The sequence below is a fragment of the Megalobrama amblycephala genome, linkage group LG16 (assembly GCF_018812025.1).
Source record: "Megalobrama amblycephala isolate DHTTF-2021 linkage group LG16, ASM1881202v1, whole genome shotgun sequence".
In the NCBI taxonomy this organism is placed as follows: Eukaryota; Metazoa; Chordata; class Actinopteri; order Cypriniformes; family Xenocyprididae; genus Megalobrama; species Megalobrama amblycephala.
The window spans coordinates 16,147,384-16,161,109 of record NC_063059.1 but is presented as its reverse complement, the minus strand read 5'-3'; the positions used below and the strand labels follow the sequence as shown (position 1 = coordinate 16,161,109).

The 13,726-nt window shown below is 36.2% G+C and overlaps 1 protein-coding gene across 1 annotated transcript in view; it reads right to left on the bottom strand.

Moving 5' to 3' along the window:
• Positions 1-1,696: 1,696 nt before the first annotated feature.
• The window catches only part of LOC125248872 (interferon-induced very large GTPase 1-like), a 28,937-nt gene continuing 16,907 nt past the window's right edge, over positions 1,697-13,726 (bottom strand). The window contains exons 2-3 of the mRNA XM_048161029.1: positions 7,583-7,641; positions 1,697-7,263 (exon numbers count right to left, since the gene is read on the bottom strand). Coding sequence (XP_048016986.1) covers positions 2,545-7,263; positions 7,583-7,615 — 4,752 coding nt within the window. The 5' untranslated portion in view covers positions 7,616-7,641 and the 3' untranslated portion in view covers positions 1,697-2,544. The remainder of the gene's footprint in view (positions 7,264-7,582; positions 7,642-13,726) is intronic.

Sequence of the window (13,726 nt, the reverse complement as noted above, 5' to 3'; positions counted from 1 at the left end):
AGACATTAGTAAGTAGTTTATAAATACAGCTATAATTGCTTTATTCTTGATTTATAAGCATATCTATAATATGTTTAATAATTGTATTTTCATACTTTATTAATAATCAATTTATCATTTCTAAATTAAGTATTACATAATTTACAAACCAGTTATTTAGGAGTTGTCAGTAGTTCATTTAGGAAGTGTAAGTAAATGATTAATAAACTATTAAAACATTAATTTATGCATCTTATTATTTAGACACATAATAATAGTTACTTAGTGTGTTAGTAAATGTTTTATTAACACATATTCCTACTGCAATTCATGATTAATTCAGGTAGTTATAAAACATTTAGAAGTGGTCAGTTAACTATTTTTGTGAGCTCATCTAAAGTGAGGACTGTTTATGCTTTGTAAAGCTTTTATAAATGAGATTTAAAGGTTCAGTGATCTTCTGCACTGCTGTTCTCTAATGTTTTAAAGTTAGTACCGAGGTAGTTTTGACACTAGGAATATGTTAATAAAGCATTTACTAACACACTGAGTAACTAATACTATATGTCTAAATAATAAGATGCATAAATGTACATTTAAATATTTTATTAATCATTTACTTACACTTGCTAAATGATCTTAGGAACCACTGACAACTCCTAAATTACTGGTTTGTGAATAATGTAATACATAATTTAGAAATGATAAATTGATCATTAATGAAGTATGAAAATACAATTATTAAACTCATATAGATATGCTTATAAATCAAGAACAAACATTTATAGCTGTATTTATAAATGGCTTACTAATGTCTATTAATGTTTTATAAATAATGAATTGACTATTTACTAATGCTTAACTAATGCTTCATAGCGTGAGTTATTCTAAAGTGTTACCAAGTAATTTAGTAAATAGAAAATTCCTTCCACCATTCCACAGGTTGTGTTCCTGCAGGATCTGTTCGTGTATCAACCTGTGCCCTGTTGCATGAAACTAGTTGAACAAATTTAGAGTTTCAGAGTAGGTTTGGAGTTGACAAATCCAGATAAATCCAACCTGGTTTAGATCAGGATCAACTGTTGCACAACGCTCGGTATAAGCTTTCTCTGTCAACTCAGGTTTAATCCAGAGTTTGTTATTAACTCTGAAGCGTGTGCACCTGAAAGTGTGACGTGTGGCAAAGAGCCAATCACAATGAAAATGAGAGCATGTCATATGAATTATACATAATTATAATTTATTTCATTTAAATATAATTAATAATTAACAGCAAAAAATGAGCAGTTTTGTCCCTAAAATGCTTTCACTGTAAAATGACTCAATCTAATCTTGAACTTAGCTGTGTAGAAACTGAAACTGGCTTTGTGCGACAGGCCACTGGTGTCCAGATGGAGGCAGCAACATGCAGGCGTCTTATATCCAGGTTTCACACTCTCCTAACCATCACTGGAGACAGATGTGAATTTAAACATGACCAGTCATGGGAACTGCAGACCATCCTCTCTGCTCATAACTGGTAGGCTACATATACACACTCTTGGAAGAATGCAGCAGTGGAATAATAAGACAAGTTTTGGTTTTGGCTCAGAGTCTATTTTTTTGCAGCAGTCACTCTCAATTAAAGTGACAGCTGAAAGTAAAAAAAAAAAATGCACAAAGTTAGCAAGTATATTTATAGTCTAGTGTGTTTTTACATAAATTAGAGAAACTTTAGTCACACCTTTTAATGAAGAAACAAAGATTAAGTCTGAAATACTTATGACCCACTTTTGAGAACCATTTAATAAGTTAAACTCTTCCATATTCGCTGAATGTGAATAACAAAACACATTTCTATTTACAGAACAGCTGTTTCAGAGCAACTACAAATGTGTTTTTTACACCTGCATTTAATGTGGTCAAGAGCGATCAGATTGTTATTCGCTTATACACTTAAAGCTTTAATTCCAGGGGTCTTTAGATGTGATCTGCAATAAGACACACAATGCACCTGAAAGATTAAAATCTGACCTTTATTCAGATATATTTTTTATACATTTGCTAGAAATTTTCTTTTATATCATTGGTAAAATAAGACACAGGCATTCTAGTCCTTAGTATTTAGCATAATTCTGAAATTGAAAAAATAATTCATACTCAGAAATCAAACCTGTACTGCTTGTCATTAATAGCAGAATTTAAAATGCAGGATTTTCAAAAGACCTGTATACTGTAGTTTTTAACACATTTCATCAAACATAAGTAGCCTATTTTGTATACATTTAGGAACTAATATATATTGCTAACAATGAGATTAGGAAAATATGTTCTTAAAGTTTGAAATACACATGCAAAAACTTTTTTTTTTTTTAACAGAAGCATAAATTCAAAACTCCATATTATACAGAAACGTTTAGTTGCATTTAATGATTAGTAATGTTTTTATATTGTAGAGTAGATGATTGTTTTAACTTTGTTAAAAGCTTTATAACTTTTTCTAACAGTCTAGCATTTTCATCAAAGATGTTGAACTAAAATATCATTCAAAAAGTCTCAAATCAAAGAATAAAAAAGTCTTCTTGTTCAGATGTATTTGTCCAAACTCTCAATAGCATCCTGTTTTGAGTGGTTTCTCCATTCATCTGGAATCTCACCATGACCCTGAAATTTTTTACTATAGTGATTTTCCAGCTCTTTCTGAAATGTGCAGACAAACCACTTCCAGTATGAGAGCTCAGAGAGGTCAGGGGTGATGCTCCATTCAGCATAATGGCCTCCTGCTGTTGTGTAATCTTTATATGGAATGGATTCAGATTCATCAGATGGGTAAAATCTCTTAGTACTTGACACTAGAGTTGTGCAAAAACCTGCAGAAAGGTCTTGTGTTCCTCTATAATGCCACCCATTCAGTCCATTAATTCGATGGAAAGGAACGCTGTGAAGTTTTGGATCATGTTCTTCTGCTGTGTTTGTGCAGATGGCTTTACAGAACGGACACTGAACCCAACAGCACTTACAGAGATGTTCATTCAGAATCTCATCAGGTCTGTCCTTATATTCCAGCTTCAACAGAAAAGATTCTGTACTGAATGTCTTGCTCTTGTCAGATATTATGGGAGGAAGTTGATTTATTATTACTTCTTCTAGGAGTTTTACATTAACATCATCACGACTAACTCCTTTGAGGTCATTCTCAGAGAATATCAGCAGATCTGATAAATTCAGTGTGAAAATCTCCAACCACAGATCAACATCTCCAGGTTTTTTATCAACCTCTTGAGTTGCTCTCTTCGCTGCTTCTGTGATCCGCTTCTCCTTCTGACTTAAATCATCTCTCATCTTGGGCAGAACACTTTTGGTTAAGTTATCATTGATGTACTGACTGACTTCACTGCTGATGAAACTCTTGAAGTATTCTTTGGGTTTATGAATGTAAGTTAAGTATGACTTAAAATCTTCCTTTTCTGCCAGTGTCTTCAGGATGTGTTTCTCCAGATTAGATCTGTTTCCATTCAGTGATTCACAGTTTGTCTTCATTTCATCTGCCAAATCTCGGGCAGTTTGTTTGCAGACGCTCTGCTGAATGGGCTCTTTAAGTTTGTTACAGATGATCTCACCTAAGATTGCAGCTGATGTTGCTCCCTGGCAGTATTTCTGAAATATACTGTAATATTCCTCTCTTTTTCTTGCAATATAGAGAACAGGATCATTGGCTTCTTTGAAAATGTTGTGCTGTTCCATGATTATCACTTGTATTGTGTTGAATATGGCAAATACCAATTCACTGAAAAAGTGTTTCTTAAACACATAATTCTCTTTATGTCTTTCTTCATGTTCTGTTACTTTTGCTTTGATGAAACCACTGAGTTCTTGGATGTGCCCTATATTGTAGCCCATCTTTGCAATGTTTTTTGACATGATGAAATTTTTTGCTTGCTCTTCAATGTATTTAATCAAGTTTCTGATTTGGGTCTGATCCTCGTTGGATAGAGAATAACTAATCATTTTTAATTTCTTAGTTTTTTTAATTTGTACATAATCTGAATAGTTTGGCTTCATGGAAATATTGTAGTTTTTGCTCTCCATAGTGAAATCTGAGAATCTGATGTCACAGAGGACGTTCTTCATATCTTTAAAAATTTCAATGTTTTGGACTGGCGGTGTGTCTTTCTTAATATCATTTACACAATTATCCCAAAATAAATTAAAGTCTCTCTGCAGGATCGTATCATCATTTGCTTTGTCTTTGAGAGTTGAGGCAAGTTTTTTGGCCTTCTCAAGTAGATCATTTTCATTTTGTGTCCTCTGAGCATCAATCCTTTTCTTTAGGACTCGCTGCTGAAGCACCTCATTCAATTTCTTCTTTGTTTCTCTAACAATATTATCCTGTATGTGTGAGATTTTTAATTCAAAAGATGTTTTCCACTGGATCAGTATATTGGCATTGGTGTCTCTCTCAAAGAATTCTGACATTGATTTCTTCACTTCTGTACTTATTACATTCAGTTCCTCTTGAAGATCTGTTTCTTCAACCACATTGATTGCTCCATTTTCTATTTTGTTCTGTAATTTGTTTTCAGTTTCCAGCATGGTCTTCCGAAGACTCCAGGTCCACTTACTGTATTCTGTCTCCAGTTTTCTATATGCAGCGATCTCCAGAACATTTTTGAAGCTGAACACAAAGCGTTCATTCAATAAAGCATCCCAGAGGTTTTTAATATGATTTTTGATGTCTGTCAGCTTCATGCCATCTGATTTTGAAACATGAGAAAGAATAGTTTTCTTAAGGTCTTGAACATTTTCGCAGTATGAAGGGTTTGGTGGTGCCATTGGTGGGCTTCCCTCCCAGAGCTGAGCAAAATACTTCACATCCTTCTGAACATCAAATGTAATGACATCACTGAAACATTCTGCATTACAGACTTCATCTTCAGCAGCGAGTTTTGTCATCTTATCCAGTGTCTCCTGCAGTCGTCTCCTTCCCTCCATATTTCTCTCTCCAGCTGTGACATCTGAAACGTTCTGATGCACAAACACACAGCTGGGATTCAGATTGACCTTATTCATCCTCATGAAGGCTTGAACAACAATCTGAAGAATGTCCTGCATCTCAGATGGGTTTTCTCCATAGATGTTGATCAATGTGAGATTTCCAAGACCAATAACAAACGTGGCCAATTCATTGTCATGATGTGTTATTGATTTTCCAGCCAGTTCTAGAGAACGAAGTCCCTCAGTATCAACAACCAGAATATAGTCAATGTTCATCTGTGTTTTCATCTCGTCTGACAGTTTGACCAGCTGCATGAAAGCTCCTCTGGTGCATCTGCCAGCACTGACGGCAAACTGCAGTCCAAACATGGCATTCAGCATGGTGGATTTCCCAGAGCTCTGAATCCCTAAAACCGACAGCACAAAGACTCTCTGGTCTCCCAGTTTCTGTATGAGTTCATCAAGAACAGCAGAGATCCAGACCAGAGGAACATGAGCAGCATCTCCATCCATCAGCTCCAGTGGAAATCCAGAGATCATCATCTGCGCTGCAAGACTCGGGAGAGAAGAGAAGTCAAACTGCAGGTCTTTCTTGTTCTTCTTCACAGATGAACATGATTCATAAATCTGGCCAATTTCTCTGAGGATGTGCTCCAAACCAAAGGTTGCATCTTGAAGTTTCTTAGATATTTCCAGAAGTTCAGCCTTGTGTTTTTCAGATTCTTTAGGACTTTCTTTCAGTTTTAACATGTTTGACCACTTTTCACCATACTTGTGATGTAGACAAGAAAGATCAGCTGAGGTATATTCATCCAGGAGGATTCTGAGCCATTTAAGGAAAAACATTGGCTTATTTTCAGCATCTGAGATCATTTGTTCCATGAATAAATGTATAAACCTACTGATGCCAGATTTATGCTGCTGTTCACGGATTTCCATCATCTCAGCTTTTTTTTTACTAATTTCCATTTCCGGGTCATCTCCTTGAGGTCGATTTAGTTCTTTATTCTTCTGACACCACTGATGCCACAGTTTTCCCTGACAGGGTAAAAATGATTCTTTGATTTCTGTCAGATCTTTCTTCTCCAGTAGACTCATCATTTCTTGTGCTGCCTTCTTTCCTTTCTTGCAGTCATCATTATCTTTCTCATCTACTCTGATGTCTGTGTGTTTGGCCACATCTTCAAGTCTGAAAGTGGAAGGTGATTCTGAAGATGAGAATGAGAGACAATCTGTAATAGCTTCTCTGAGATCTTTAGAAACATCTGCCTGACCTCTGTCTTTCAAACCAATTTTATATTTTCCATCCACCATCTTACTGCATACTGAGTCTTCCTCAGGAAGAAGGCAGATCAGTGGCTTTGGGTCCTTGTAAAGGTTTTGGATTTTTTCTGCACATTTGTCATTGCTGTCCACTTGTAATAGAAGAACAACATTGACTGAGGCCATTTCAGTCATTATCTGCAGCTGTTTCTCATGGTCTCCTGCATCACCGTGTAGATTACAGAATGCAACACGATCAGTGAATTTATCATCATATGTTCCAGAGGGGCAGAACCAGGCGATCTCCACCACTCCATCCATCAGGACTCTGGTTCTGCTGCTGCCGGGGCAGTGTCTGTGGAAGAACGTGTTGTGTTTCTCACTGATCAGACTGTTCATCAGCTGAGACTTGGATGAAGACACAGAGCCAAACCTGAAGAAAAACACCATTGGAGTTTCTGCCTTCCAGATTGGCTGGATTTGACTAACGGTTTCATTGTTGTTGTTTATTATTTTCCAGCTCTGGTTAATTTCTCTAAATGTCCAGAGAGGAAACTCAATCTGTTGTGTGAATGGATCAAGAACAAGCAGAGGCAGAGCGTACCGGCACTGGGACAGTTTAGTGACCATCATCTGCTTCAGGACACGATCAGCACAATGAAACACGGCCATCTGAACATCCATTGGGTGAATAGAATCACTGTTGTTCTGTCTTATATTAGACATAGATGTTTTTCCAAAAAGTGCACTAAACGCATCAACATTGTTTGCAGATGATTGTTGGGGTTTTTGTTGTTTTTCTTTGTAATTCTTCGTAATCTCTGTAACAGTGATACTTCTTGCTTTGTAGTTCATCATCAGTAGTTTTTGTAAAAACATCTGAACCAGTTCCTTCTCAGTACAAGACCCTTGGGCCTGTAATGAATTTGCAGTTATCTGAAGAACATCTGAAGCTCTCAGTTTGTTGCTCTTGACTTCAAGATGAAGTCTGTGAAAAAGTTCCTCCACTTCTTTTCTTTGTGTTCCAAGGTCTTTGGCTGTTTCAGCCTGTAAAACAAACATGACAGTTTTACTTTTATTTCTCATTTTTGTATAGATTTACCAGTACAAGGAGCCGCAAATAGCAAACAGTAATTTTTCTAAGAAGATATTTTCTGCAAACAGACTTGCAGGCAGCATAGTCAAATATTATCAATAACTTGTATATTATTATAAAACAACTTCAATGTTGTAACTTCATTACTTTCTAACTTCAGCTTCACATCAGTCTTGTGTGTATAAAACTGTAAATAAGAGGCAGCACTTTCCCAAACCTGTTAAATGAATCTGGTTACTCTGATTGCTTTACACTTCACAGAGCACTTACCCCGAGTCTCTCTTTTTTGGTTGTGTTGCTCATGTTCTCTTCAATAATTGTGGTTTGCTCTTGTAAGAAAAAAATAAAGAAAATGTTCATTCTACATAATAATCATTCCACAATGAAAAACTCTGGACAGTGATGGTTAGTTTGTAACAAGATTTTAACTGCCATTTACTAAAGCAACTCATTGTTCATGTGGAATACTAAATACTGAATCTTGGCTCATTTTATGGACAGAAATGATTCATTACTGTATCACAATAAATAACATTCACCTAAACACCTGAGCATTATTCATTTTTGTTTCTCCCTACTTGCTAAAAGTGTGAATCTTTGGTAGGCAGTAAAACTATTGCATTTTTAGCTGTAAAACATTTTCAGCTGGTTAAACTTAGAAATGAAAGTTCTTTAAAAAGCCTTAAAAATGTGAGTTAACTCAACTAAACTTAAGTTAACTCAACTTGAAGATAACCTTTGTTTCAACTTACAAGACAATGCATTACTTTAAGTTTAATTTTTAAACAAAGGTTATCTTCAAGTTGAGTTAACTCACAATTTTAAGGCAGCAGGTGAACTTTCATTTCTAAGTTTAACCAGCTGAAAATGTTTTACGGGATTCTTAAAGGGTTAGTTCACCCAAAAATTATGTCATTATTTACTCACCCTCATGCCGTTCCACACCCGTAAGACCTTCGTTAATCTTCAGAACACAAATTAAGATATTTTAGTTGAAATCCAATGGCTCCGTGAGGCCTTCGAAGGGAGCAATGACATTTCCTTTCTAAAGATCCATTAATGTACTAAAAACATATTTAAATCAGTTCATGTGAGTACAGTGGTTCAATATTGATATTATAAAGCCACAAGGATATTTTTGGTGCTCCAAAAAACAAAATAACGACTTATATAGTGATGGCCGATTTCAAAACACTGCTTCAGGAAGCATCGGAGCGTTATGAATCAGCGTATCGAATCTGCTGTTCGAAGCACCAAAGTCACGTGATTTCAGCAGTTTGGCAATTTGACACAAGATCCAAATCATGATTTGATGAAATGTCATTGCTCCCTATGAAGTCCTCACTGAGTCATCAGATTTAAACTAAAATATCTTAATTTGTGTTCTGAAGATGAATGAAGGTCTTACGGGTGTGGAACGGCATGAGGGTAAGTAATAAATAACAGAATTTTCATTTTTGGGTGAACTAACCCTTTAAATTGGTTATTGTTTATTGCACTAAAATTAACATGGTGTAAATGACATTAAATACATGTGTATATATAGACTACTTAAAATACAACAAAGAGTGCAATGATAAAATATTTTAGAGCTGAGCATTGCAAAGCTCTCCACAGTCTGTCCTTACCAAAAAAACACCTCTCCAGACTTTTAAACACACACTTGTTCCCCATTCATTGTCATTAGTGCTCTCTGAATAGATTGCCCTCAGTTCCCTTTTGCATAAGAACTTGGGCTGTGTCCTAGGACACTAATAATGGAAAGCCTCCGGCATGACTGGTGTCTGAAGCATGTGTTAAAACACAACAATAGCATTGGCCGGCGACAGCCAATGACATCACTACTGATGCGACTAGAGTATAAAAGGATGCCTGCAATACACGTAAAAGAGCATATCACTAAAAGAGAAAAAGGGAAAAAAAATGCTGAGAACACTGCATAGCCCATACACCAGGACTTTTGACTGCACACAGGAAATACATTAGCCTAAGTGTTTAAACAAATAAAAAGTATAAAACTTATTTTTTTAACAGTACATCCATGAGATTTAAATGCTCCACTTTTAAGTTATGTGTTGCCTAGCCACAACCTACAGATCCCAGCATAAACGGTGATACATTTTTAATATTTATTACTAAAGTATCACCAACATTCAGAAACATAAAAGCAAGCAGGCAGTGCTACGTGCATGATTTGGCATGGCAGAACACTTCAATGACTGCACAATGAATCTTTAATAATAATATCTACACTTTGTTTTAATCAGAGGATCTGCCAGCATACAAAAGCATTCAGCGCTGAGCAAAAAGCAGTGTCATTGCATTCCAGAAATCCACAGATAATAATAATAATAATAAAAATAATAAATATAGCTGCAAGCAGCGATGACGGGCCAAAGCCCGGAGGCACTGCCACCCCAGTGGCTTCAGGGCAACTATGCATGGTGGGCAATGGACATTTATAACAGTTAAACAGAAAAGGACTATGTCAAATTCAGACCACACTTACTGCAGCAGCTGATGCTCCTATGATCACAAACCACAACAGCCACAAAGGTTAACAAAATGGGTAAAACAAGGAGGGTGATCTCAAAGCATTTTGAAAGTGACACACTTCCTGCTGCCAATTGGTGGCACTATAACTTTGACTCACAATAGTGATCAGCATCCTATAACAAACACACAGGTGAAGTTTCATAAAAAGCAATCAATGTATGCAGACGTTATAACACATTTCCTGTTTCCCTTTTCTCACCATAAATTCATTGCCTCACCACGACCAAACCATTCGAGATATCAAAAATCTGCTCGCAATTTAGCATCCTCAGTGTCTTGACTTCAAGCTGACCAAGTTTGGTTGTGATTGGATGAATCGTTTAGGAGGAGTATATCAAATTCCAGAGCATGTGTTTTACAAACAACCCATAATAGCCGACTTAATGTTGAGCTGGCATATAACTTAGGGCATGAAAGTTGTTCGGCCCGATGAGGTCTATATGTGTACCGAGTTTCATACAAATACGTGCAAGCATGTTTGATATATGGACCAAGTTTTTAGACACCGTTCAAGGGGGCGCTGTTGAGCCCCCCCTGCCACGCCCGGGTACCAGCTTCTGCCCAGCCCTGAGGGCAGACGATTCCGATGTGTGTGCAAAGTTTCAAGAGTTGTTGAGCACATTAAGGGCCCCAAAAATGGCAGAATAATTGAAAAGAAAAAAAAAAGGTTCCTAAGGAAAACAATAGGGCCTCCAGCCCTTTGCAGGGCTTTGCAGGGGCAGATCTAGAAAATTATTTATAGGGTGGCAAAGGGGTGGCATGAGGTCTAATGAGAGGTGGCACCACCAAAGCAAGCGCCCCTGCATAGTTTTTGTAGATTTATGGCCTGACATACATAATTGTGTTCACAAACATTGCATTATCAATAAATAACAAGATTTCAATATCCATCATGGCACCAAGTAAAGGCACTATATGAAAAACATCAACAGATTTAAAATGAGTCTGACCTTGTATCACTAAAGGAGATGAGCAGTTTTATTAATATTACACAGGTTACTTCGATGGCATAAATCACACGTTTTAGTGCAAGTTAAAGAACAACAAAAACTTATTTTTTGCAAACAATTTTTGAGTTTCTGTTATTAACAGAGGTGGGAATGTCTGTGTGTGTTCACCCAGAACAGCCTATCAACTACATACTCTAGCAACACCCCAGCAATTGCAGCAAGAGCCTAGCAACCACCCAGAATCTCCTAGCAACCACCTAGCAACACTTTAACAATCACCCAGAACATCTATATTCTGGCCTAACTGACCAAACTATTTATGTTTTTTAAACAAGACTTTAAGTTGGCTTTATGACAAGCCAGCATAAATTTGTCTTTCAAACTTTTTAATCTAGTTGAAATGAAACAATTCAACATTTTCTCACAACTATAAACACAATCTCAAAACTGTGCACCAACTTGTACAAACCTCAAACTTCCAGGTCAAAATAAAATGTTTTAGTCAAAAACTTATTCTTGTCTGACAAAATCAATCTTTGGCCTCAGATGACACACAAAACTTAACAAATACACAGACTACTGCACTGCCCAGTGAACACTAGTGAGATCAATTCATATAACACAGAATTATTTTGCAGCTCACTGTTTACTACACTATACAAAAATAAATTTACAGATACAGTAAAATACAGCATTTTTCCCCCCTTTTTTTCATGTTACTATTGTAAATTAATCTGGCAGTAGATACGTATGAACTTGGTATGCTCCACAATACAGTATACTGTCAATTACAGTAAGGCTAAATTCAGCATCCTCTGCACATTTGGCCAAATTTTATTAATTAATAGTGTATTGGTCTTCTGACACAAGACAGTCATTTCTCAGTTCTGCAAAATACAGTATAACAAATAGCTACAGAGAAAGTTGACAATCACAAGTTTGAGGGTGTACAACGTGCTACAGTTTACTGTACATAGTGAAATTTCCCTCATCTAAAGTACCGGTACTGTGTTTAAAACCCCTGTAAATTATTCATTCAGCTCTCTCTCAGATTTTGACTGGTGTGTGTCATCAGTTTTGCTACCTAATGTAGTCATTGTTAAACGTTTTGAGAAAGGTGTCTTTGTTTTGAGAACTGAACGAATGGTTTGGGAAACACTGCTAACATTTATATTTTATTCTCTGATAATTTTGGGGTGGCAGATGCCACCTCGTGCCACCCCGGTAGATCCGCCCCTGGGGCTTTGGCCCTAATAAGTTTATATAGCACCTTTCCAGGGCTCAAGGACGCTTTACAATGTACAATTATCAAGGAAAAGATAATACGAGTAGACGATGAAAAACAATAATGGACAGGGAAGCATACAGAAGATATGTCTGTGATTAGCTACATTGCTCAAAAACAAAAACACGTTATTAGAAACTCTGCCTATGCTTGAGCCTGTAAAGCATTTTTATTTGATCTTAGTTATTGTTGTTTTTTAAAAAAACCTGTAGATTTCAATTTCTGTACAGTCTAATCACTAACGTTAAATTGTCATACCATACAATCTGCCATCAAAATAAGTCTAATTATTGCAGCTGCTGTGAGAAAAGGCTATAAATGATCCGCCTCTCATGCAATATAGCCTACTAGCTGAGACTCGTTCTTCATGTATACAGACGTGATGCAATGACGCAAAGTCAAGCGGCGGCATGCTCGATTTTCCCAAGAAAACCCACCAGTACCACCCAAATTATAAAACATTATTACAAGCTTACCATTGTGAATTGGGCTAAGGTAAGGAGATGAACACTGGCTGGTTATGTTCTTGCCCAAAAATTTATTTTGGTTCATTTTTAACCAAAAAAAGTTACAGACAGCAGCTTTAAATAAAGATTCTGCATGTGTACTGTTTACTGTTTACATTCACTTAAGACGTAACAGACTATGTTTGCTAGGATACTCACCAAGATGGGCATGTTGACATAATTTTTGTATGAATTTGTCTGTTCAAGTGCAAGACTTGAAAAAGAACTCAATTTTTGTGCGCTGTTTGAGAGGGGGGTTTGCGCTCCTCAGATGAGTGGCCACACATATCTTCTCACAGTCAGTGCAAATTCTCTTTCGCGTCTTGCTCTTGAATGTTTAACCCTCTGGAGTCTGAGGCTGATTTGGGGCCTGGAGAAGTTTTGACATGCTCTGACATTTGTGCTTTTTTCAGTTGTTCATAAACATATAAATGACAAAAGTGTCATTACACTGTATTCAGCACAAACTAGGCTACAATAATATGTGAGGAACATGTATGTACATGTTTGTGTTTTTGAAGGAATAATGTTTATGCGTGGTTACTGAAAAAACAAAAAACTTAAGTCACTGAAATAAGGCCAAAATAAGTATATTAAATCTGTGTTCACAAGACTTTTGGGTATTGGAGGTTGTAGACTAGAGTTTTTGCTTCAAAATTATGTAAAAATTATGCTGCCTACTCCTTCATATAAAACAATATATTGATTTAGTTTTTGTAAGACACTTTTTGCCAAGAAACACAGTATGCATGGAGGCGTGAATCACCACTGAAAAATGGGCCATTCTCACCTGAGAAGACAAAAGAATTGGATAGTAATGAGCTGAAATGACTTGCATAATAATGAGGCATTTCAGTCAGGTAGGCTGTGAAAAAAACCTTCTGTGATGTCTCAAGCTCATCATGATATATGAAACATACAGAAAAATATTATTACAATATAAAGTAATGGTTTTATATTATACTTTAAAATATAATGTATTTCTGTGATGCAAAGAGTCTGAATATAGGCTTTTAGTTTAAAAGCATGCACATTTGGAGAAATATTGGATTCTCATATGCTTATGTCAATTTTCTATACAGAGAAGTTATATTTATTTAATATTCATTGTCATTAC